The sequence below is a fragment of the Lolium rigidum genome, chromosome 5, assembly GCF_022539505.1.
Source record: "Lolium rigidum isolate FL_2022 chromosome 5, APGP_CSIRO_Lrig_0.1, whole genome shotgun sequence".
NCBI lineage: Eukaryota > Viridiplantae > Streptophyta > Magnoliopsida > Poales > Poaceae > Lolium > Lolium rigidum.
In genome coordinates this window covers 51,171,136-51,198,096 of record NC_061512.1, presented here as the reverse complement: position 1 = coordinate 51,198,096, position 26,961 = coordinate 51,171,136, and the positions used below count along the sequence as shown (strand labels likewise).

General features: G+C 42.7%; 1 protein-coding gene across 2 annotated transcripts; it reads right to left on the bottom strand.

The window, feature by feature from the left end:
- Positions 1-5,269: 5,269 nt before the first annotated feature.
- Positions 5,270-15,294, bottom strand: LOC124654181. Of its 2 annotated transcripts, none has more exons than XM_047193203.1 (18): positions 15,221-15,294; positions 14,999-15,038; positions 14,787-14,860; positions 13,619-13,684; positions 13,422-13,493; positions 12,756-12,828; positions 11,290-11,327; positions 11,096-11,209; positions 8,189-8,308; positions 8,025-8,105; positions 7,868-7,936; positions 7,722-7,799; positions 7,453-7,617; positions 6,811-6,918; positions 6,654-6,722; positions 6,480-6,542; positions 6,264-6,379; positions 5,270-6,137 (listed from the first exon to the last, which is right to left on the bottom strand). In XM_047193203.1, the coding sequence occupies exons 1-18, from the start codon at positions 15,221-15,223 to the stop codon at positions 5,531-5,533; spliced, it is 1,956 nt and encodes a 651-aa protein (XP_047049159.1). In that variant the 5' UTR covers positions 15,224-15,294; the 3' UTR covers positions 5,270-5,530. The 2 variants fall into 2 exon arrangements, with proteins under 2 accessions (XP_047049159.1, XP_047049160.1); XM_047193204.1 differs by having other exon boundaries at positions 5,270-6,131.
- Between the last annotated feature and the right edge of the window lie 11,667 nt (positions 15,295-26,961).

Here is a 26,961-nt window from a genome sequence, read left to right as displayed (position 1 = left end):
GCAACAATGGAGTTGCTTGATTTTGTATCAACTAGTGGTGTTTTATTGTGCATTCTTTTGGACATTCTTGATTGCTACTTGTTCTATTGCGCGTACTTTTGGATATAAGACTATTGCCGAGTTAGTATTGTAAGTTATTTGCAAACTTGGTTTATTGCAATATATCATTGTTGTTGAAATCTATATGCAAATGAAATTTGGTTACCCCGCGGGCTTGGAAAAACAAATCCCCTAACTAGTGGCGTGTCTGTTCTGCGTGATCTTGCGTCCTACGTTAAACAGGTTACGGGTACCTCAAACAATTTTGTTGTATGGCGTTTTTAAGGGATCCGTTAGAGATGCGCTTATTATTTTCACAACCCTTTTGAATTAGGTCCAAATAGTGATAGATCGAATGAAATTTCCCAAACAAATTAGTCAACTGAAAACTCAAATAAAATAAGTAGATTTCACAAATAAATTTAAATAAATATTGTTGCAAATTATAAATAGAATCACCGCATGTTTCTGAAGGTGCATGACATAGGTATGCCGAATAAGCATGCCGAATAAGACACCCGGGTTATCTGGAGAGGACGTGAAGCCCGAAGAACCCGAAGCTTTGAAGGCCCAGAAGCCCAGAGAATTTCAGATAAGGAAAGTATAGTTGTATTAGGAATAATGTAGCAAAATAGGGAAGACCCAATATATCTCTCGCAGTTTGTAACTTACACGGCACGAAAAGGCTCGGCTCCACCTCCTATATAAAGGGGAGCCGAGGGAAGAGAAAAGGATCGAATCTATTAGCAATACACCACCGCAACTTTTGAGTCGAGCACCTTTTCGGCTAAATCTTCGAGATCTACTTGCCCTCTACTTTCTACGAAACCCTAAGTCTACAATCTGTAGGCATTGACAAGTTAATCCCTTGTCAGTGCAACCGGTGTAGACTAAAATTGCTGCTGGGGACGAAAATAAATGATTCGACTGGTTTTAATGTAAAACTTCAAATTTACAAGTAATTCAATGAAATCAATGCATTAGTACATAAAAAAAAGTTGTGGTGCAAGTAGTGTAGATTAAATATGCAACAGCAGAGAAAATTAAATGATTAACGAATTTCACATGAAATTCAGTCGACTAATAAGACAAAATTCAGTGGACTGAGCTAAAGCTTTTGGATGCCTACAAACGACCGACATGTTTTGCGATGTGTGGAACAAGAATGCAAAGGATACACACCACATACACCTGATGACCTGATACGCCGAACTGGTAGAAAGGTAGGCTGGTCAAAGTGGGACGACGGAGTCGACCTATCACTCTCGCTGTTGGGCGAAATTAGGTCCGTAACCGAATTCACCGGCCGATGCTGATTGGCAGTTACCACAGTTGATCATTTTCATATCAGATGGCCTACTGCTAGGTATTCAGCTCTTATACTTAGGTAAGATTAGACTATTATAGTTCTCAAGTGATTATCTGGATGGAGGTTACGCTGCTTGCTTGCACGTGCTTCACTTGGAAGGGAAGCTAGTTCAGACTTCAGACTCGTACGCAACTAAATATAGCCCCAGTTGTTATTTTATTTTAAGGAATTAATCAGCACTGCATGTAGTTGACAAATATGCATGTTTAAATTAAAGTTTGAGGCATCATGCATACCCCTAACATGCCATACCATCTATCTTAATATGTGTTTTAATGGAAACTGCTTCCATTATCCGACTCCTACTTGCATGCCAAGTAGTACCTTTTGGTGATCTGTCCAAGATCTACTACACATTATCTGTCATGATGTATAAATTATAATCACCTTTAGCTGAAGACTGTTAATTTTTTCTAGTAGTTGGGATTCTGCAGTTTAATTGTTGGCCACCTATAGTATCCTTCTTAATTGAGATTAGGGGGGAATTGTACTTGTGCACCTAATAGTACTACGTTCACGGGCTCTACGCGCGGTTGTAACAGTGAAGAGCTGGAGAACTTTAGATAGATCCTAGATCTTGCCAACATTGATTGTTTGTTGTTGCCTTGCTCTTTTCTCAAGTAATTATTCAGCAAAAAGGGGGCTTAGCCAGCCAGCCAACAACTAGGATTGCAAAGAAAAGAATCCATTTCATAATATTGTGAAGATGCCAACAGCTTTTTTGGCCTGAGCTTCTGCACTCAAAGTGCATGTAGATTTGTAGAGCAATTAATCTGTTTATGCACATGCAAGCATGCATAATGCATTTGACTTTGTTTAACTTCACTCTTACTCTCATCATTGTAAGAGAGAAGCTGAGATTGCTGATCAGCTGGGGCTCTCAAAGAAGCCATGCATGAACTTTCACTTTGTCGGGTTGACCTGATAACTGATGGATGAACCATACTTCACCATCTTCTGAAGGTTCTTGTTATAACAATATTGAATACTGCACTTAAAGAATACTTCATTTTCAAATGGTCTGAAGAGAGAACAGAACGCCTCTCTGGTTTGTACCAACAAGGACGTACGCCAAGTTTGGTAGGAAAGAATCCAAAAGGGTAGAAAAGAGAGGCTGGAGTAATGGACCACTGGTGGCAAGTCAATTCATTTGGTGGGAAAACATATTACAAAGAACACCCAAACCACCTCACTGTCCCCATCATCTCTTTATTTTTTCTATTTATTAATTATTAATCATTTTTTATTTTCGGAAATGGAAAACTATGCGCTGTGTGGCAACATTGCTACGGCTTTTGGCTGAAACTTTTCTAGTACATATACTAGAATAGTGCTCTGAAAAAGTCGGTGCCGGCTTGAGCTGGTTGCTAGTGCCTATCAGCAATTTGTATAGTATTGAGAAAAAAAATCCATCAATTCATCATAGCCATCTTTTTTGCAACAAAGACTGATTGATCCCGGACTAGTTTCCTAGCAAGTTTTGCCAACTATCTGAACCATTGATGCTCAATCCGACGGTGCCACGTTAATCTTGTTAAAGCAAATGTACCCCAACTATGAATGGATCTGTATCCAAAACTCCCTGTCACTATCTACTATGGCTATATCCACACAGAAGGGCATTTATGTAATTCAAGAGCTTCTTCCTTGAAGAATCATAGGAGATAAGGAACCAGCTAAGCTAAGTCCCCAGCTTCCCTGCCTACATTAATCAGCACCGAGGAATTTTGAGCCCGGTATGCACGCAACCACAACATCCAGATCAAAGGACCACAGCTCACGTGAGTATATCAAATAATTCAGATCTAATACTATGCAGATAAAACTGGATAAATCATGGTGAAAATATGAATACCTGTCATGCCGAGTCCCATGTAGGCATGCGTGCTTACTTTGTGGATATTCTGTGTTTTAAAGACGTAAAAGTTGGAGTACCTTTTATCTTGTTTGTGGCTGCATCTTCTTAATTACCAGTCCTTACACTTATCTCCTTTAGTTTGTCGGTCATCTACCGGTGATGGTTTGGTGGCCTCTCCGTATCTACATACTTATTTTCAACAGTTGAACTGTATTGCAGATATAAACATATGATTAGTCTAGCTTCCAAGATGGATACTCCCTAACTGTTCGATTTGTTCACATCATCTTTCTAATCATTATAATCATACCAGAGTGCATGTATCATCGTTTTGGCTGCACTGCGAACTGTTTGGGATGGAAACTCCATGGATTTCGACATCTGAATTGCAATCTGCTAACGACTGCAATAGGTTTTTCTCCAGCTATCTTATCTGTAAACTGTCTGAAAATTTTCTCTTGCCATGTAATATAGATCACAAAATGTATGCATTATTGCATTCCTTTGAATTTTGGGGTACCGGTTTCCGATACACGGATTCAAACAAGTAACTTGTCACGACATTTTATCAAATGCGACGAATACTACTCATAACCACCATCCAGTAAGTATAAATCGCTGCGTAGCACGACACAGCCATGAGTCTCCTAATGAACTCTCAAGTGGATGAAGAAATGACAAAGAATCATGGGGGTGTAGATGCAGCACCAGCTGCCAGTGTGTGCACTGGTGTTGGGTGGTCCACTGCCCCTAATGACAGCATAACCACCGTTTAATTAGGGTTTGGTCCATGAATAATGGATATCCCTATCCCTAGCTCTAAGCTGTTGTTGCTGCTGCTGCATGCTGCGCATCTGCTTGCAATATATTCCCCTGATCATTTGTGGCATGGTCTTCCAGCACTGTGCATGACTGTTCCTCCAGCTTACTACTGGGTTTGTTGGGCATGTTTGTTCGGCTGGTCACAGTCAACTTGCTACATGTGCCCAGACTTTGATGCCATGATCCTACTGTTTTTTTTTCTTTCTCCATCCCTGTGTTTTTCTTTTCTTTTTTTGAATGGATATGCCGCTTGGCTAGTGAACGGGTCACTGCGATATTATATTTGCATTATCACACAGCGGAAATGGAATTGCCTGGCTAGTTTCCTTGGGTTCTTCAAGTTTTCCTTTCCCTTAGAGAGAACTGGTTGTGGTATCCTACAAGAAAAGTGGTACCATTACAAGATAACAGTATGTTCTCTGTAAAGAAGAATGTGAACAGTCCATGTGTGACAGGGATGGATTTTTGAATAATTGGCAAATGATCCAAGAGATCGGTCCGGCCCGTGTGTGGTGAAGGTACTAGCATGTCAAGTTAGGTCAATGATAAGGAGCCCTACCATGATATCCAGCTTGTATCCAACCGACTCATGGATTTGACTAGAATCCTTTAATTGCAAAACCAACTCATCAGATCCCTACATTTGTGCCACTGGAACATCTTTTTGCATGCGTTGCTTTATTCCATTATCACTGCTAAAATCACCAGCACCATAATATAACAAGATAAAGGTATCTTTGACGGCGAATGATCAAGCAACAGATTTTACACACGACCACAACAAATCCAAACTTTAGAAGCTTGACTACACACGCAAAAGAAGTGAGGAAGTGGTTTGTAAGCAAATTCGATCACAAGTATAGTAGAGCTCTTTTTAGCGATTTACTTGCAGATTCATACTCATAGCAATGAGTATACAGTACACTACTAAATTCAAGCAAAGCAAAGCAAAGCAAAGCAGCAAAGGGTATCATTAAGCAATCAAGTTTCAGAGGGCATAGTAAAGTAGTGCTGAAGAAGTGGAACAAAAGCTAGAGTAATAGTATTAGCAGGCCTTAGGTTTCACTTCTCTTGCCATCTGGTCAATCCGTTATATTGCTTGGCATACTTTGGATGAGTAAACAAGAGAAAGCCACGTTAGTCAGTGTTCAACGTGAACAAAAGAAGTTGACAACAGTTGCTGATCACTAGAAAAAAAGACAGATGTAGGCACAGCCACTTCTCATCAGAAGAAACACCAACAAGTGGATAGTTCCAATATCAGAAGAAGTCATAAAATCATACTGAAACATACTCCAGTATTCTTAAATAATTCCTAATGTCATATAGTATCATAAACCATAGCTCCTGCTTTTTGGTCGGAAAGATGCGAGAATTTCTTCAGGAAAGACGGACTTCTCTACGACTCTACCACACCCCAAGTGCTGCTTCAACCAATCTGGTCAGTATAAGCTACCAGAGCGACGCAGGCTTGCGCCAGGCCTGATGGGCTCCCCAGTGAAGGGGTCAAACTTGTAAGGCTCGCCCGTGAAGGGATCAAACCTCATTTGCTGCTGTTCAGCAGAATATTCAGCAGAAGACCTGGAGTTGAATTCTTGGCCTGTGTTTGTGGTGTACCCTGCAGCAGATAACACTCTCCTTTCCCTAGGAAAAACAGCTTCTTCGGCTGGTCTTTCATGTGTGTAACTCTGTTCTTGTGTGTATCTTCGCTCTAGATGCCGGCTCCCAGTGTCCTGTCTCGGTTCATGTGCTGACCTTTCAGTATAGCTCGGTTCATGTACATATCTACCATCCAGATGCCTTCCGGTGTCCTTCCTGGGTTCATGCACTGATCTTTCATTGTAACTCTGTTCTTGCGTGTATCTTCGGTCTAGATGCCTTCCGGTGTTCTGTCTTGGTTCATGCGATATTTCCTCTTGCCGCAGCCTTGGCTCTGGGTATCTTACAACAGTGGGTCTTTCTTCCGCATACCTTCTTGAATGAGACACTATTGGGTCATCAACATAAGATGAGGAAGAATAATCACCTAGGGAACTGTATCTACTGCTCCTGCAAATAAAATGAATCTCGGTGATCACATGTTGATGCGAGCACAAAAGGTAAAACGCTCATACAGATAACAGAAACAGGATCATGCAGATGCCATTTGGTTCATTTCCCTTGAGGATGCCTTACCCGGATGCGGTGTAATCATAATCTTGATTTCGGTACCGCTTGGTTTGCATTTCAGGATTTCTGGGAAAATAAGTATCCTGCGAGATGTGTGCTACGCCAAAAGCCTCAACCTTGCGCTGCAGGTCAAAAACTCCAGAAGTTAGAAGGCACTGTCGCTCACCAAAAAATAAAGCACAGAAGAAAAAATGGAAGTTATTGAACAAGTGAAGTAACAACCTTAGCAATTAATGAAGCGAAATATTCTCCTTTATTTCGTTTATCGGCACCTGTTATCAAAAACTGCATGGAGAATTAATCAGGATAAGCCATTTTTCAAGTCCGTGTAAGAGGCTTTTCGAAATAGAAAGTTCAGGTAAGAGCTCAGATCATCTACGTGAAACAACTACACACCTGATTAAGGACGGCAACAGCACCTGACTCAGGAAGCTCATTTAGGCTCTTTATGCAATAGATGTCAATCTGAGAAGAAAAATTGACAGGACGATGATGTTCGATACCAAAAGAAGAACTAAGACAAAATGGGAACTATTTACAAATGACTGCTTACGTCATATGAAGTGCCAATCCCAAGACGCAAAATACGAAGTAAGAGTTCCTTGACGGCTGAAGGTAGTGAATTAACAGCTGCTTCATAGGGGTCGGTGACATCAGACACCTAAGAGATAACAATGCAGAAAGGATAGCTATGTCAATGAATACACCACTTTTACATACTGGAGCACGCATTTTTCTAAACTCGCTCTATTCCTACACACCGAGCTGCGAGTATTTATGTCAAATCTTAACAATATATTGTCGTATACGGAAAGATAATAATACTGGAGTTCGGAGACAACCCATCTGCTTCCATTACCACAGCAATAGACTAAATCAAACCACTCGAAGCTAACAGGTTAATGGTCACTTCAGTTTTGAAGCAACTACACTACATGCATCGGACAAATATTAGACTTATTGGCATAATATCAAGTCTTACTCAGGGATCTTGTGACAACTAGACGGATATACCAGTGAGCTAAAACTTTAGCAAGTCAATGGCTAGCTCAGTTGTGGAAAACAACAAATTAGTATTAGAACTAGTTGAAAGTTTAAGGAGGTTATCTCTTTCATGAAACCCAACCTTGTGGCTTTAATGTAATTGAAATGGAAAGTACAAACTGATCATATGTCTGCTGTTTATCACCCATACCATGTTCGATAGCCTTGGAGCTTTGGTTTGACGATGAAGCGAATCATGTCCATATCTGCCATGAGAATAATCTGGCTTGTCCCTTGAAACATCTGATCTTCTAGTTTTCACCTCTTCGCGGCCTCTCTTATTATCGTTCTCTACTGCAGGTCGAGCAACTGTAACCTGTTGCAATAAACAGCACCAGAGCCAAATTAGGCTAATCAAATTAAGATGCAAGAAGCTAGGATTATCCCAAAAGAAATTAGGAGTAGTATTCATATTCATACCTGTATCTTGAAAGATGGTCCTCGGTCAGGTCCGCTGACTGTTTTACCATCCATTTCTTTTATTGCATTGTCAAGCTCCTGCAATCAACTAAGAATTAATGTGCATTCCTTTTATAGAACTTGAGCTATACGACAAAGCTACTTACTGAACGACTGCTGAAGTGAATGAATCCAACTGGGTATTGTCCTTTCCTTGAGACCGCAACCCGCATTACCTGATTCACAATTACTCGTCACTTTAGAATTAACATCACACATAAATTGGTAAATGCAAACAAGCCATAGCCAGGTTGGTCAACAAACCTCTCCAAAACGTCCAAAAAGCTTTTTCAGATAGTCCTCATTAGCATTTGCTGGTAGATTACCAACAAAAGCAGTCTTAATCTGGGTATAGCAAGCATCGAGAGCATGATCAAAATATAATATAGATATACTGAAATGAAGAAGAAATGTTACACTGAAATAACCTTGGCCATTTCATCAGCATCCACATTAGATTCCCTCTCAGCCCAATTTATTGCAGGATGCAAAATACCACCAAGCAGAAAATCTGTTCTGGAACCAATGCGGAGTACACGTGCTGCAGCCTGTGATCGATAGTTTTAGGATGAAAGGAATCAAGGGAAGATGATCTGTTCTGATTTCATGGACTAAAGAACATCTCCATGATGATATAGATATTTCCCTTTTGATACATATCAGTAGCATAACCTCAGATCAGTGACGAACTAACACATTGTGTTGATAAACATACATGTCCTTCATAATTGGCAGCTATGATTAATGTCAGAAGTGAGACTCCAGCAGTTGTCATAAAATGGCAGACTAAGATTGTGAGCACTATAGCTCTGCAGAAATGAAGCTAAGGAAAAGCCAAAGGCAATCAAGGATCAAGCTTGTCATATCTTTCCTCAAACAGTAATGTTCCGACATTGACAAGTATCTGATAGTCTAAATTATGACAGAGACGGGGGCAGAGGAGACTTCAGTTTCCGGAATACAAGGAGTGTGCATGATTCAACATCACTTGCACGGATGAGATAAAGTGCTGAGTTTCATATTCCAATTCCTTAATCCTACATACTGTTTTCTCCCTTTTCTGAAGTTAAAACTCGGATTAAACATTGGAGCTGTACTAGTTGACAGTCACTTTGTGTTTTCACCACATGTTCTCACAGTTTCTAGATAGCAGCACAATGGCAGCTTATGAATGTGAGCACTATAGCTGTGCAGAAATGAGGCTAAGGGAAAGGTCAAGGGAATCATGGATCAGCTTGTCACAGCGTTCCCCAAACATAAGGCTCCAGCGTTGACAAGTATCTGATGGTCTAATTTATGAGAAAGATGGAGGGGGAGGAGACAGCAGTTTCCAGAATACAAGGAATGTGCATGTCACTTGCACAGATAAGATAAAATGCAAATTCCTAATTCCAATTCCTTATTCCTACATATTTTCTCTCACTTCTCTGATCCTAAAACTCGGGTTAGATTGGAGCTGCACTACCTATCAGTCACTTAGTGTTTTCACACACGTTTTTCTCACAGATTTCTAGAGAAAGGGTGAAACAAAATAAATAGCAACAAGATCAGAGTACAGATTTAGCAGGTACTGGAAGTGCCATGAACAGCATATGCTGTCAAAGACACCTTGATCTCTGAAGAAAATGAAGAACCGACAAAGGAAAATGGAGTTGAGTGGTCTGCTGGCTTTACTGAATTTGGTAAAACCAAGTAAAGTACACATGACAAATCTGAACAGTAAGACAAGAATTGGAGTATTATGTGACAGGAGAGGAACAGAACATAGGTAATAAGTAGATAATTCAGACCCGTCACTGATGGATACAAAGGGGAAGAAGAACTGAAGGGCCTCTTTTCATTCCTGTTATCAAGGTTACTGAAACTCCATGGATTGATAATCTCATGTCACTAGTTACTAGTGAGACCCAATACAGAAGTGCTGCACTCAGAAACTTTAACCAGAGGTATAATATTATTCTTTGGTGTATATCTCATTAATATACCATCCTTCCATGCAATGTCTTGTCAGATGTAGCAATCGCAATGGATTAGGGATGGATTAGGGATTAACATACAACACAAGTTTGTTGTATCTTTCTCCTGCACTCTCTAAATGAACTAGTGTGATGGACGGAAGTTCTTGTGAAGATTGGAGGTGCAATCGAAGATTGAAGGTATATGAAGTCATTATTAAGTTTCATGCACCAACCAGAAAAACCAAAAATCCGAACTGATGAAGAAGGTTGGGCAATCAACATCCTCTCACATGTGGCTCTATAAGGCCCAAACATGGACAGAAAGAGGGCAGCCAATTCTTTTTTTCTAAACTGCAAAAGCCGAGACTTGAACCCAAGACCTCTGCTCTGATACGGTGATACCATATTAAGTTTCATGCACCAACTAGAAGAACCAAAAGTCCAAACTGATGAGAAGGTTGGGCACTCCACATATAGTTCAACAGAAATCATGCCAAAGGATATATCTCAGTGCTGCTATTTTTTTAAAAGCTCGATTAAAGGTTTGCAGGAGACATTAAATATGGGAAACTCCTTCAGAAGTATAAAGTTGTTTGCGTTGGTTTTGATATCTTCTCCAGATCCGCAATGCAATGGGAACATTTTCATACGCAAATAGGTGATCACAGAAGATAGTCGTTCGCAATATTAATCAGCCATATAAGAGAAAAGGATGAGAAAATGTGTTACTATAAAAGTTCATAACCAACACGACTATAGGAGTCCAAGTGATGGGCTGCTTGTCAGCATAACACAAGGTATTTTGGTAACTTGGTGTCAAACTGTCAAATCATCGTCCAGCTTCCTAACTTGAGGCAGCAGCACTAAAGATATGCGATTACTTAAGAATGCAAGGATGGAATACCAGATGGACTTCTTTTGCTAGCAGATAGATTTACGGCAAACAATAAAGTGTGGAATCATTCATCCGGCAGCAGTAACAGATAAACAGGAGAACCATAGAAGCTAGATACATATACTGATATATACATATGATGGTTTGATCCAATAAGATTGTTTTAAATAAGAGGCAATAATATTGGTCAAGACCTGCAAGATAAATCAGAGTCGATAAAGCTATGGTCAACTATAGGTAAACTAGGATATTCTCAAGGCAATAACACAAGCAGCTGATTTATAAGCACCTTTAAATAGTTATAATTACAATTGGGAGAAGAAGAGCTCAAAGTTAAGGCACACTAGCATTTTTAAGATATATCAGGTCATGAATGGTAAAAGAAAATTATCAGGTCATGACTTCCGCAATGGAATGCATTGCGTGATGCAGTTAAAAATGAAAATGAATTTCCTAGCACAGAATAGAGAATAAAGACTTACGCCATGAGAAGAAAATCGCACAAATGCAAAGCCTCGATTTACACGTCTTCTGCTTGCTGAAGAATCCAGATTTGAAGCCATTGCAAGGTCAACCGATAAGACATCTTTGAATGTCTGTAGATAAAAAATTGACACTTTAATGAAAAAAAGGGGAAAAATGATGTTTGATAGCTTATAGAACATCAAGGTTCTACCTTATAAATCAATTCTTCAAATTCTTCGGCACTCCATTCTGACACAAGAATAAAATAGCGCAGCAATAAGAACTTAGATGATAATATAATATAGTTTTTTAATAAGAAAGTTCTCATGAACCAATATTTAGCAGGATATTATGCTAAGAACAACTGTTCGCAGTACAAATTTACAAAATTTAAATTCTGCCAGAGCCGGTATATATCTAAATTTGTTAGGAAAGCCTATTCAATGAAATGAAACGCAAAAGCTCTTCTGTGTTTTCTCGGAAAAAAAACAGAATATTATGGTGTGCACAATCAAAGAAGTTATGAGGTGTATTATGCAGCAAGAATATTATTGGAAAAGTCAAACATATAGAGTAGAAATGCTGAAGAGACAAATAATGGTACCAGCTCTTCCAAAAAATAAAGGACAAGGTGCAAACATGGACCTTGGCAGGTTCCTGGCATCGTGAGTCTATGACTTCAGGAGTAGGTTTCGATGCCTCAAATCCTTTGTACATAAATCATATATGTATACCGTACTACTATTCCTCTTTGGAGAATGTGTGTGTGTTTTTCATCCCACAACTATTGTCTGAGTGTAGGTTTCATCCCTATAATCTGCAACTACCCAAAGTTGGTCTCACAAGTATCAATACCATTTTCATCTATCAAAGTGGTTTTGAATGACTACATGTCAGCCAAGTCTACATCATGTATCTGTCACAGCACCGATTTCCATAAAAGCAAGCCCGCAAATTTAGTAGAAAAATTTAGGATGTTTAAAAAAATAAAAAATGAACATTCTAGAAAATTTACTGGAAAATATATTTTAGTAAAAAACTATCATACACAAAATAATTCACAAATAATACAAAAAATCACTGAAAATTGGAAATACAAAAAATAGAAATTTTGATCTTTAAAAGTTGAATATGTTTGATCTTTTAGAAGCTTCTGATTTCCACATTTATTGTTATTTTCATTTTCAGATTTTCTAATAAATTGGTGGATTATATCAATATATCACAAAGGAAATCTGTGACATGTGCTGATGATGACCTACACATCGGCATCACATTACGCAAAACCGTACGCGAATAGAAAATCTTTTAGAAGAGTGATCAGCTTTGGTTCGTTTAAGAGTTCAGGGATGAAGCTCAAGTTACATTCATGTAATAGTTGAAGATTAAAAAAACAAAACAAAAAACTCCTTTTAAGAAGACATGTCTCCTACCAGTTTCGCTTCAACAAATAGTACATGAGAAAATCAAGGAAACGAAATGTGAACAAGGAAAGTTATGAAGAAAACAGCCAGTACATAAGTCAGATAGGTCATACGCTAAGCTTAAAGATGTATAAATGTAAATGTTGGTGGTAATTGATAACAAAAATTCATTTCATTAACTGTAAGGTTATATGATTTTTGTCGTGCAGTTTCTGCATTCTGATTATCAAGGTTCATCATGGGTGAAATTTACCTTTGCAAAGATTTCCAAAGAAGAGAGTATCCTGATCCATGGAAAGATCAACAGCAAGTCTCTTTCCTTGAAGCTGGTCGAGAACAAACAGCAGATATATTATGCATGTGGAGATTAATATATGACATGTAATAAAGCATTGTAGCATCTCTCTCAACACTAAATCTACAAAGGGTGCAATAAAAAAGGCGAACTTGTGACAACATAGAGATATGGAGAAACTAGTCATTGAAGGAAAAAAAACAATATGATGCAGATATGTATATAACGACACCTTATAACACGAATAATGACCAACACAGATGTTCAGAACTAGTAATGCATGCAAAACTATAGAATTGATAGATAGTGTATAATGACTAGCTTGAATTTTGTTTAGTCATGTAGTTGAAGAAATGACCTTCATCGACCTCTAGACCTTGCTATTGACCCCACAATAAGAAGCAGGTTGGTGGGTGTCACCAATTTATTTACAATCATGTCCATTTTGAAGTCTTACAGTAAATCCTTGAAAAATACTCTTACAGCAAACACAATGGTTGATTACTTCCTTAATCCTACTTGAGATCTAACGAAATAGGGGATTAGAAAGTTTTGAAACATGTGTGCATATGATGTGTTATATCGAAATTTCGACAACATTGAGAAAGAAGATTGTGTCATTACCTCAATGCCATTCTTTTGCCTTTTAGCAATATGAGCACACTCCCTATCAGCAAATCGCACAAACCCAAATCCCTGAGAAAGTTCAGGAAAATTAATGTTGACACAATTTTCATGATAAAGTTACTCAATATAATATCTTACATCTAAAGGATTTAAACATATATTGTAATGTTGTAAGTGTTAGGATAGAACCAGACCTTGGAAACACCATTCTGATCCTTCATTATGCGCAAGTCAACAATCTCACCACAAGGAGAAAATATCTGCTGATGAAATGGTCAGTCCAAGGAGTATGTGAAAGAACAAAAACTTTTTTACATGAACAGGTGAAGGTTAAAGAACCAGCTATTGTTCCTCCAGAGACAAGAGGCAAGATAAGTTGGACAGTGACTATTACGAATGTACAGTGGAGAAAAATATACTTAAATCTCAACAGTCGAATCTAAATAATTTTGGAAAATATTCTAGCCCTTGTAGTATGCATATTTCTTTTACCACTAGCAGAAGATGAGTAAATTGCCTGTGCGGCAGATTACCAAGCCATGTCCAAAAACTATGCAACAACATACCAGTTATGTGTTTGATACATAACAAACATGGTATAGTTTGTGCGGCCACATTTGATTTGGTTGGCATGCCTTTTATAACATCCATAGTTAAAATGGGCAAGTAAACAGTGCCATTTGCAGGGTTTTTTCTAGAATACATGCCATTTGCAGGTATTGAGATTGGCCTACAAACCAGTCGGTCTCTCCAAAAAGTGCAGTAAACAACACGAAGCGGGGTGATTTACAATGCTGCCAGACAGTTATTCAGCTAAAACATAAGCTGTCCATTTCAAGAAATAGAAACAAGCAACACTGCATTCATACACGAGTGGGTGTTCGGGAGCCCGAAACCGCAGCACATCTACTCTTCAAGTGTCGCTATTCTTTGAGGATTTGGAACTCCATCATCTCTTGGCTTGGTCTAACCTCGGTGGACGTCTCCTCTCGGGCCAATCTTGACTCGGCGAAGGAGTGGCGGTTGAGCTTCATCTATCCCAATGGCACTCGAAGGAAATCCTTTGCTTCGCTTATCATGCCTACGTCATGGGAGATTTGGAACGAGCGCAACGCTAGGGTGTCCGTAACGTCGCCACTGCGCCGCCTATTGTTGTTGCTAAAATTAAGAGTGGGGCGGTTCTTTGGAGCTTAGCGGGGGCCCAAACATTTGGGTTCACTCATGCCACGAGAGCGATTCTTTTATTCCCACGCTTGGCTCGGTTTGTAAGGAACTTAAACTTCTTCTTAATGAATGAATAGGGCAAAGCTTTTGCCCTATTTCAAAAAAAAAAAAGAGATTTTTGCCATATGACAAACAAACCTCTCGGAGCGTCCCCTCAGTCGCCGACCGCGGCAACCCGCCGACGAACACCTCAGCACCTTTCACCCGGCGATCTGCACACACACGGGCACGGGGTTCAACGCACAGCAACCAGTGCACAGCCAAACCAACCCAGAACCAGATCCCAGAAAGAAATCCCAGACAAAATTTGCACGGCTTTCTGTGGGACAAACTACACTCAATGGCCTCACCTTGCTCGTCATAGTCCCCCTGCGACGCCGCCCTCCTATCCTGAAATCCCCAGGGAGGAAAAAGAAAAACAAAGTCGAAATCAGAGACGGGACTATGTCGGTCGGCGAAATCCGCACCGAATCGGACGCCGCGCGCGACGGCCGTGCCGAATCCGGCGGCGCCGAATCAAGAATGGAATCGAGAATTTACGGCCGAAGTTTACGGGTTCGGGGAGTGAGTACCATTTGGTTCTTCAGACACGAGACGGAGTGCAAGGCGCTTTCTTTCCTTTTCCGCTTCAGATTAGATTTTCTCCGGAGTCCGGATTATCGTTGCTCATTTATCGTTAGGTCATTGACGATGATGGTGGTGTTATAACCTACGGGCCCCGGCCTGTCAGCCAGCCCAGTTGTGGCAAGTTTTCATATGGGCTGCCGTTCAATTAAGGTCTGCTAGGAATGCGGATGTTAATGACATTTGGTCTTATAGATGGGGCAATCATTTCTCTGCCAACAAGTTTTACAAGCTGAACTTTGAGCACATTCAAGCTCCAACTTTCTCTCCTTGGATCTGGAAATCTAAATGCACACCAAAGATAAAAACTTTCTTCTGGCTCCTTGCCAATGACCGACTAAACACGAAGGATATGCTCATAAGGAAAAACTACACCTTTGAAGACAATGGGCTATGTCAAATTTGTGACAACAGTTTGTTGGAAACCAGGGATCATCTTTTCTGGAGCTGTACTTTCAGTAGGTAATGTTGGGCAAAAATTAACATCATGATCAATGACAGCCTTGAATTCCCCCAGATGATTACAGCAGCTAGATGTAACTTTGGAAAACCTTTCTTCTTCGAAGTTTTTGCCACAGCTTGCTGGAATATTTGGAAGAGCATGAATGGTCTTATCTTCGATAGTGAAACACCTTCTGTTAGAGCTTGGACCTTTTCTTTCAAAAGGGACCTCTTCCTCCTTTCTTACAGAATGAAGGATGATCTCAAATCCTCCCTCTTAGCCTGGCTAGACGATCTGTAGTTTCCTTGGGCTATGCCCTGGACTAAGCCCCTTTGTACATCCTTTACCTCTATCTTGTACATATATTTCTTTTTTTAATAAATAAATTTTACTGTCGGGGCCTCCCCTACAGTTTTCAGCTCAAAAAAAAACAATTTAACATGCATCTGGTCATGATTAGGGTTTTCTTTTGCTTTGTCGGAAGGAACCTGTAATTTCCTTTCAGTTGAAAAACCTAAAAAAATAATCTACAGCCCCCTTGAAGGAAACAACAAGAAATTATATATACTCTCCTCTTATTGTAATTAGTGATAATTTTCAGGAAATTGTTTTCTCCTAGTATGTATGTTCGTTTGTTTACATTTGTTTACTCATGTAACTTAATTTCCTATTAATTAAATATGTAGTTCCTCTTAAAAAATGATGAAGTGATATCAAGCGATCTCAATTGTTCTTATGTTTGAGTTTGCTTCGAGTTTGGAGAGGGGATTGTACTGGAGCAAACCCCTAATCTCATGAGTACCTAGGCGTAGTTGTTGATGTAACCAAGCATCACTACAACGATTGGTTTCCCAGAGTACGGGAATGGGGATATCGCACCCGAGCTCCTGTGCTCCCGTTATTTTTTCTTAAAAAAATAGTAATTATTTTTGAAGTTTTATTTTTTAAAAAATATTTAGATATACCCAATGATGTATTTCAAAGATCCACAAAAAATGAAAAGGTATGGACCTAAGTATAGTGAACAATGCATACCTAAAAATTCCATAATTTATCAGATTTTGTTATTTTTGTGTAGCCATTTTGCATACTTGTAGGATACATCATTTACTACATCTAGATTACCTTTGATTTCGAATTTGCTAAAATAAAGAGAGCACTGGAACTCGGGATCCAAAGAGGCTTTTCGATGGTCTATGCCACAATGGATCTTGAATCTCAGTCCTTTGCCTTATTTCGAAACACACAAACAGAAGATCTTGAATCCCATTTGTACGCAATGTACCAAGCCACCCTTCAGACTCAGAAAATGGTAAGTAAATAAGCAGTAATAACCAAATTGCAGTTCGTTGAATCCGGTAAAGTAATTAAAACTGATAAGGGTGAGTCATGTTACTCGTCGGATCATTGACTGTACATACATGTTGGAAATTGGAAGAGTTTTCCCTCCAAACAATGGACAGGGCAATAAACTGCGTCAGCAAACTCCGCATGTGTGCAGCGTCAGTCTCGGCCGGGTTCTTCTTACTTCTATAGTTCTATCTCCTCACGGTAACATGGTTAATTTTTTTGCCATGAGGAAGAAAACTGCTTTCGGATGTCACAAACGGTGCGTAGGTGAGCAACAAGAGGAGTACGTTTATCCACCCCTCAAAAGCAGTAGACATGCCAATTGGCGAGAAGTTGATACAAGTTATCCACTAATAAAGTGGATGAGATCATGCAGTAATCAGAGCTACAAAATAATGCTCGGGTTCAGACAGCTTACACCAAAATGCCCAGCTAGCTCCTCAAATGGAGAGATGTTTGATGCTACAGACTACTACAAAAGCTTGTTCTGTGTGTGTGTCCTTTCCTCTCTTTTTTTTTGTCAGAAAGCCATTGGCCAAGCAGCGATCTGTCCAATGGCGGCGACGTTTGCTAGTACAATTCTCTCAATGACTAAGTCTTCTTGTGCGTAGCGTAATGGCCAATGGAAGAAGAAGATGGATCTTTGATCGGACCGGAGGCAGCTACGACCGAGTCTTGGGACTGTGCCTCGTTGGCCTAGTGTGGAACCTTGGCTCCCTGGGAACTGTCTGCGGCTTCACTGACCTGCACATTCCAACCAGCCACAGTTCATGTCTTGTGATGCAAACTGAAGTATGATCAGAGTAAGTAAGCAAACGTCGAGACGTTTACTTGGTAAGGCCACAAGGATCTTGTTACCTTTTGGGCATAAATGGCCTGGAGAAGTCTGGCATCGGGATCGCCCTAGGCACCTGCTCCTTCCTTAGCTGTTTGATCTCAATTTCTTCATCCATCTGCACAAACAAAAAAATGTAACGCCACGTCTCAGTCAATTCTTGCATCTGGATTCATTTATGCAATGGGATAGACTTCTGGGATCAATTACCTTCTGCTGCCTCTCCCTCTCCAGCTCCACCTTCTCCAGGAAGATGCTACGCTCGGTGATCTGGGGGATAGAAGAACAGCCGTTGCATTTGCATAGAGTCTTTCAGCAACTTGTCAAGGCCAGAATTGCGATGCAATGTAATGTGCTACTACTTACCTGATGATCAAACCTGGCGCGGCCTACTGCACGAACGGCGCTATGAAGCAGGACATCGAATGGTTCAGTGGGCTCTTTCGTTGGCGGTTTCGCCAGGTTCTACACCCGAAAAATATTCATAATTAAAATAATTTTCAACTTGAACAAATTTGCAAATTTCGGTATAACAAGAAAGCATATGGTCTTATACTGAACTGTTGTGAAGAACTGAATTTTGTTCAGTTAACCTCCGTTTGTGATATCATGCCCATTGTTCTAGCAAAATAAGAATGAGCAGAGAACCTGCTGTGATTCATGGTTGACGTACCTCCGGCTCATCGGTCGTCCATGGAAGACCATGCGCGAGCGGGTTGCGCAGCCTCTCCTCCTCCAGCAGCATCCTCCTCACCCTCTCCACAAAATCTCCTTCCTTCATCTTTCCTCTTTGCTGAATAGATATTCAGAAACACAGTTTCTTCAGTTTTCCAAAACATACACAAGATAGTTGCAGATTTTGTTTTTGTTATTGTCGATAGAGTACCTCGGTCCGCAGATTAAACGGATGCTGCCTCGTGACCTTCCTGCTCCAGCTCCTCTCCGACGACCCGATACTCTGCGATCAGCGGATGCCAACAACATCAACACACAAATTCACCAATTTTTTTATTTCTGATAGGAGTAATAGTTCTGAATTTAAGGAAATTTGATGATCCTGAATGCAGCTTACGTTGCATCTCCTGAACTGCCGCCCGTCCCGCGCGCCGCCGCCGCTGCTCCTGCCGCGGCGGGGGAGGTCGGCGACGCAGTAGGACACCTCGGACGAGGACGACGCGACGGAGGGGTACGACGCCATGTCCATCTCCTCGGCCTTCCGCGGCGACGACGACGCCGAGGCCGCCCTCCTCATCACCCTCCTCCTCGGCCCCGCCGCCTCGTGCTTACCGCCGCGGGACAGGGACAGCAGCCGCTCGAACGTGTCCACCAGGTACCTGACGCGGCCCTCGCCGGGCTCCGGGACGCCCGCCATGGCCTCCTCGAGCGTCGCGCCCCACGCCGCCGCCTTCCGCGGCTCCTCCGCCGCCGCCGCCGCGGCGTCGCAGGGCGACGAGAGCCTCGCCCGCACCTTCTTCCCGCACGGCTCCTCGGAGAAGTCCCACAGCGGCGCGCGCGGCGCCTCGTAGGGCGAGGCCGAGGCCTTCCTGCGCGAGGCGGAGGAATCGGGCCTCTTCCTGCTCGGCGTCCTCGGCACCGCCGGCTTCCTGGAAGCGGGCGTGGCAGAGCACCTCTTGCTCTTCAGGACCGCGGGCTTGGCGCCCACGGGGAAGGCGGGCTTCGTCGCCGCCGCCGCCGCCGGCGCCTCGCCCGAGAACTTCCTGAACCGGCGGAGGCACTGCTCGAACGACGTGGTCCCGTCGGACGGCTGGACGTTCTCCGATCCCGGCGTAGCAGCAGCCGGCGGCATCACCCGCCTCCTCGCCGCCGACAGCGACGCCACTGCCGCGAACGGGCGACGCGCCCTGGGCCTCCTCGCCGGCGTAGCCATCGATCGTATCCGGTCGATCCCAGCAACAACGAGCAGCAACGATCAATGCGGACGGCGGTTGCTGGCGATTAATGTGGAAGAATTCGATTCGAAATCGCGGGCGGACGGATCGAAAACGAAGCCAGATTTATATAGGAAGAAAGAAGTGCAGCAGCAGCGAGCGTAACGTTGCCGCCGCCGCCTGCGCGGCGCCAGCTTCGGGGGCAACGGCTAGTGGCGGTTTCCGATCACCTGCGGGCTCGCTCGGCCGTTGGATAGCATGGGAGACGGCATCGCAACCGTCGATCGGTTGGACGTTATAGCAGTAATTAATTGTTATTATTTGAGCGCAATTAATTTGTATGTTCGAATATTTTTCTTTGGCATGATGTGTTTGAGATGAAACGGTAAATTTTTTTTGAGCGGGTGAATCCGTGGTACTTATCGCCCGGTTCATGTTTTTTTATGGGGTGTGATCGTTGCCGATATGTTCATGATGATTTTGTTGGTTCCTTGCGATCGGCCGGCTAATACACCGGGATTTGTTACGAGGGGATGCAGCCATGCAGGGTGAATTTGTTTTGAGCGCTCGCTTGGTACTTATCGCCAGATGTGGTTTTAACGGCTGTGTCAATTCGTCTAGCCTGTATCACAAAAAAAATTCGCCTAGCCTGTTCATGGCTTTGTTCCATTGCGATTGCCGACTGGCAATAGCCAAAACTTCAAGATGGTCCCTTTATTTTTTCTTTGGCAGAAAGTGTGGGAAGGGATGATGAATTAATTTACTCTTTTCTTTCACTAAAATAAAACGTTTTACCTAGCTAATTTAACTTGTTAGTGAACAGAGGAAGTAGCTATGATGTAGCTTTGCTAAGAGCAACCGCGGAAGGATGAAGATTTAATTCCATATTTTTTATAGGTGTTTTGTAATGCTCAGTTTTGCTTGATGAATTTGGTATCATCTTCGGAAAGAAAAGAGGGTGTGGTGGGTTTATAGCTTATTAGATCTTGATGACGCGTGTTGTTGAGTTCGTCCAGTAGAACTACATGATGTTAGGAATTGACAGAAATGTATATTTAGATTTTCGCTAAAATGTTTGATCATTTTGAAGTTGAGGTTTTTATTATTGTTTGTTGGTTGAATCATTTTAAAGTTAATTAATAATTCATAGATGATTTATTACTAGATTTAAATTCGGTCCATCTTAGATTTAGTCAACCTTATATTCATAACCGCTAATGTCAGCATAATAATTTTAACATAAATATATTTAGAGAATCAATGTAAGTTGGTAATCTCAATTCTTCATTAGAGCAAAGTATTCAATATATTTTAGTAAAGATATAGATAGGATGTCTTCTTTATTATCTAAAGGGGGTTCTCTCCATAAGTTTCAGCACGACTACACTCTCTAATATTTTTCCTTCCATCAAATCAAGTAGTTACCCAAGCTAATCAATTCAGTTTGAGGATAGCTTCCGTAGTATTTAGGAAAAGTAACATGTTTAGCTCCGCATATCTTCGTCAACTTCCTGCAACAACGCTCCTTGTCATCACGTTAGTCACTACTACAACAATTTTTTAGCATCCATTGCTACAACGTTAGAGGAGCCCCGCATCAATGGTGTGCACCCATTTGCATGCATGGGTTTTGCACGCCGCACCACCTGCCGATTCCCCTCCCTCATTGGGCTTTGGTGCGGTTTTGGACGAATTCACCATAGGAGGCCAACTTGACCCGCAAAGTAGCATCCTCTAGGGACAACTGTCCCAATGCAAAAGCTAACGGTGATCCTTGTGAGAGAGCTCCCTCTTATCTCAATTACAATGTCCCTAAATTTACGACCACTCACCTTATGCAACTTGCAAAAGCATTTATAAAGAAAAAAAATAGTTATGAGACTATTAATTGGTAAAGAAGCCTATATTTTCTTTAGATAATAGGAGTGCCCAACTTTATATAGAAACATAGTTTTTGTTACAGGGATCCTAGTTTTTACAAGAAAATGCATTGATGGAAAGTTGGAAACAAGATTCCACCAACCACAACCTCGCACAATGAAATGCTTACAAAAGCAACACCTTCTCTCTAACAGCAAGAGCCCCCAAGGCAAACACCAAAGAAAAAACTAGAGACTAAAGTAAAACACAGCGCAACTACCACATTCCTCGCAGTGGCTTCATCTTGTCTTGGTATTCCTATAACATCCAATCAAAGAAGTGATGCGGGGTGGCCTTTGGACACCTACGCCTCAAGACCAACAAGTGCAACCTCGCCTATCATCGACGCTACACCATGGCCAAGGAGTCCCCCAAGTGGACCAACAACACAAACCCCCGCCATATATGTCAAGGTGAACTCCTTCCTCTCGACACTCGACCTCGTCAATACCTTGGATGGAATGCTACCTCATGTCGGTGTGTTACATGTCATTAGGTACAAGAGTCATCGAGGAACCGGAGAGAAGGAACTCCCATGGTGCAAGGAAGAGAGAAGAAGAAGAATGAAGGAAGAAGGAAGGAAGAGGAAGAAGAGGCGGGAGGAGGAAGGCCGGCCGGTCCAAGGCCCGGTCAACCGGCCCTATGACCGGCCCACCCGGTCCCAGGCCCGGTCTGACCGGCCTCCTGACCGGCCCGGCCGGTTTTCGACCGGAACGTCGACCGGTGCCATCCGGAAGCAATCCCGGGGCTCCCGAAGCCCCGTCCGGTCACGTCCGGCCCAGAATCCGGTTTGGAACCGGATGGCCCGGTCCCAGACCCGGTCCAACCGGCCCTGTGACCGGATTTCACGGGTTTGACCCCACCAACTTGTACCCGTTCGACCCGAGCTGCCTTGTATGCCTATATAAGCACCCCGGTCGCCCCCTTACCTCTTTAGACAAGATTTAGGCTTAGAGATGACTTTGAGCTTTGTCTCCCTAGGGTTTCATCCCCTTTGTATCCAAGGCAACCCTTGATGGATGTATGGATTTGTGAGTGTGAGATTCTAGTGCTACCCACTCTCTCTCCCACTCCTTGATTCATCTCCCTCACCGATCTCTCACTCCGGGATTCTACCCCGCGTCTCTCCCGGGTTGATTCTATTGGCGTGGTCCATCGAGCCACGAGGGTAAGTATCGATTGTATCGGGTTGGTGTGCGTGCGTGAGTTCCTCGTGTTCTTCGTGTTCATCGTGTTCTTTGCGCTCTCCCTCTCTTCCCTCTTTGGATTTCGGGTCAACCGCAAGATCGGGCTACAAACGGGGTCTTAGACCTCATCATATGGTATCAGCAGCCTTTGGTTTCCGCGGATTTGACCCCCCACCCATCCAATTTCGTCTCTAAAAAATTTTCCCCAAAAATCCCCAAAAATAGCCCTAATTTGCCTCTTGACCGATCCGCGATTTGGTTGCGTTTTGAGTGGTTTTGGTCCATGGATTTGGTGTTGGAGTGCTTGATCTACTATCTCCCCAACTTTTAGCCCCCAATTCCATCATTTCCCTTCGTTTTGGTCGATTTGGCTTGATTTCGCTCAAGAACGGGAGAGAGAAAAACGTGCCCCGCGAAATCCGGTCGACCGGGCGCCAACCGGGCCAGTGACCGGACAGCCTGGCGCCAGGGCCGGTCAACCGGGCGCCAGACCGGGCGCCAACCGGGCGCCAACCGGGCCAGAACCCGGTCAACCGGGCTGTAGACCGGGCAGGCCGGTCCAGGGCCTGGTCAACCGGGCGCCAACCGGGCGCCACCTCCACCACCACCTCCGCCAACCACCGCCACCCTCTCCGCCGCCGGCAAGCACCGCCACCCTCCCCAAACCACCGGGAAACATCACCGCGGCCCCATAACCTCCGCCGCAACCGCAAGGGCATCGACACCACCCACCACCGGCTTACCACCGCCACCGCCGCCAAGCTACTTTGACCCATTTCTTCCGCTAACTTGTGTTTGCTTGTTCCGGTTTGAGTGCCTTGTTTGTACAACTAATCCGCAGCCTACGAAGCAAGCGATGACATCCTCGGCACCCCGGACTTGCAATCGTACTCTTGACATCACCGCCATCATCGCAAGTTGTGTGTTCATCACCGCCTAACATCTTAGGTATAACTTGCATTCCCCTTGTAACCCCTCTTCTTTTGCGATCTATCCTATCGAGCATTGCTTATTGAGTGTTGCGAGACATTGCACGTGGCCCCGATTGTGAGGTGTGTGTGTAGTGTGGAGTCAAGCTTCTAAGCAAAACTCATGTGGCAAGATAGCAAGAGCGAGCTAACGCTAACATAGAGCGTGAAAAAGAAAGAAAAGCACAAAAAGAGTGCAAGTGCCACCATAGATACAAAAGAGTGCAAGTGCCACCAAATACAAAAAGAGAAAAAGCTTTTAAGCAAAAGAGAGTAAAGAGAAGAGAGGCCGCGTGTGAATCTAGTTGTCTCTCCGTTGCAACCAAAGCTTTGCCTCTCCTTGTGTTAGTGTGACACCGAGCACCCTTACATACACTTTTCCGCTCACTTTTGGTTGCACTAACCCCGCTTATCCCGTGTGTGTGTTCCACATCTTTTCCGTGTTTATAGTGATCATCGCTTTGACATTTGAATTTTTGGATTTCACCCACTCTTGACAATACACTTGATTTCGGATTTCGTCTTTTGGCTTTCCACCATACTCACCTAACACCATATTTGCTAGCTTTTGCGTGTGCTTTTGTGTGAGTGCCCGATACAATTGTTCTAACTCTCGGTTTTGTTGGATCACCCCAATCTTGTCATACCACGGTAAGGTTGTGAGGTAGTGTTCTTCCACTAAAATACACAATATAGATACCATCGTGCTAACATGGATAGCGAAGATGAAGATACGGAGGAGTACACGGAGAACTTCGAGGAGGATTCCTCTTCAAGCACCGCGGATGTGGAGGAACATGTGGAGCTCTACTCCGACTATAGCTCCGCAAGCATCATCGGCATGTCCGACATCGAGGAGCTCGACAACGACCATGGCTCCCCAAGCATCACCGACATCTCCGACATCGAGGAGCTCGACAACGACCATGGCTCCCCAAGCATCATCGACATGGACGACATGGTGGAGCGCCACCTTGAGGACGACTTCGACGAGCTCTACATCGACAATGGCTCACCAAGCATGGATGACATGGTGGAGCAACATCACGACTACGACATCGACGACATGGTGGAGCAACACCACGAGTACGACATCGACACCATGGCGGAGCCTCACCTCGACTCCACCTTGAGCAACGCCTACTTGGCCAATGGAGCTACATATGAGGATAGAGGACCTCCACGATGGCACCATCATATGGATCATCAAGAGCGTCCTCATCATGATCGTCATCGACACTCGTCTTCGAGCTCCACAAGGCGCCACCATGAGAGTGCTTATGCACACGATCGTCGACCTCAAGTACATCATATGGAGCATCAAGAGCGTCCACAACATGATCGCCATCGACACTCTTCTCCAAGCTCCACAAGGCGCCGCAAGCAACATGCCAAGTCGCATGAGCCATCATCTAGGCATGGCAAGGACCGTCATCAACATACGTCACCACATGAGCTTCGCCGCCACAAGCCACTTCATGATCTCCACCGACCAACATCTTCCATGAGTCTTCGACGACACCACTCAAGCCATGGTGATGATGCACGAAGACGAGAGCCTCGACATGAAGGCGACAAACACCATGATAGGGTGCCTACCACTCCAAGGACGGGAAGTGCACATCGCGCATACCTTCCTCATAAGACGACTTCCACCTCTTGTGCCTGATGGCGTGTATTTCACACATTCGTTGGGCAACCCCAAGAGGAAGGTATGATGCGCACAGCAGCAAGTTTTCCCTCAGAAAGAAACCAAGGTTTATCGAACCATGAGGAGCCAAGAAGCACGTTGAAGGTTGATGGCGGCGGGATGTAGTGCGGCGCAACACCGGAGATTCCGGCGCCAACGTGGAACCCGCACAACACAACCAAAGTACTTTGCCCCAACGAAACGAGTGAGGTTGTCAATCTCACCGGCTTGCTGTAACAAAGGATTAACCGTATTGTGTGGAAGATGATTGTTTGCAGAGAAAATAGTAAAACAAGTATTGCAGCAGATTTGTATTTCAGTATTAAAGAATGGACCGGGTGTAATATCCCAGGTAATGGGGTTACAAAAATAGAGGAAACAGATGTGTGCATTGCATTCATGCATAGAAAATATGGGGAATTTTCGCGCTTTAAAGTAAAACAGTCACAAGATAACTGAAGTTTCACTTGACCTTGGTGGAATTGAAGTAGCTCATCAAGTCAAGCGCTATAAACCTCAATGTGACTTTGTTAAAACCTTGTTTTGGGTAGAAATGATTTGATCTTAGGGGTTAGATCAAATGGAGCTAATAATTAACACAACAACACTCTATCCAATGATCAATTGCTTGATCTCATAAAAGATCATAATATGGAATTCCTTGCCATAGCATATGAACATCAAGTCAACTGCAAACCAAGTAACAATAAAATGGAGAAACCATTCTTCACTTATCTTTTCCATGTCTTAAACTAATCCTTAATCCTACCATGAACCTCATGGTGTTCATTTTACTTCATTATTGGAAACATAACAAGAAGACCAACCCTATAAATATATATCTTTCTATTCCAAGATATTATATTTAAATCATCATCTTTAAGAGAAACCCTAGGATGTTAATCAAAACAATCCCTAGAGAGAGAAATCAATTATGTTAAACATAGATTTTGATGATCACATCAATCTCTATGGAGCCTAACCTCAGGTTAGTATTAAAGTCCTTCCTAAATGAGAGAGAACTATCCATGTGTCCTGATGATTAAATCATCATTGTTTAAGAAGAACCCTAAGTAACTATCTCAGGCATTCTCCTGGGATATACACTTTAGGGGCAACCATAGTAGTCCCATTCAAGAAGGTAAATTAGAAGTACTATACCTTAGATTAATCAAGATAATACTTGATCATGAAAGTGAGAAACCTATTAAATGAGAGATATCTTAGGAAGCCAAACCTTGATCATTATAAATTGAGTGATGATCATAAAACCCTAAGAACTTGAGGTAAGGATAATAAGAACAAGTGGATCATGCCTAAACCATGACCATGCCCTGGAGAAATAGGAGAGCAATCCAAATGCTAACACTTATATGATCGGTAGATATTATTCACCACATGAAATATT

What these genes read in the sequence shown, in the direction of transcription:
- LOC124654181 (XM_047193203.1), bottom strand. An exon ending in ATGCTGATGAAATGGCCAAG is followed by an intron (nt 8,106 to 8,188) that starts GTTATTTCAGTG and finishes TGCTATACCCAG; the next exon opens with ATTAAGACTGCTTTTGTTGG. An exon ending in TATGATTACACCGCATCCGG is followed by an intron (nt 6,138 to 6,263) that starts GTAAGGCATCCT and finishes TTTTATTTGCAG; the next exon opens with GAGCAGTAGATACAGTTCCC.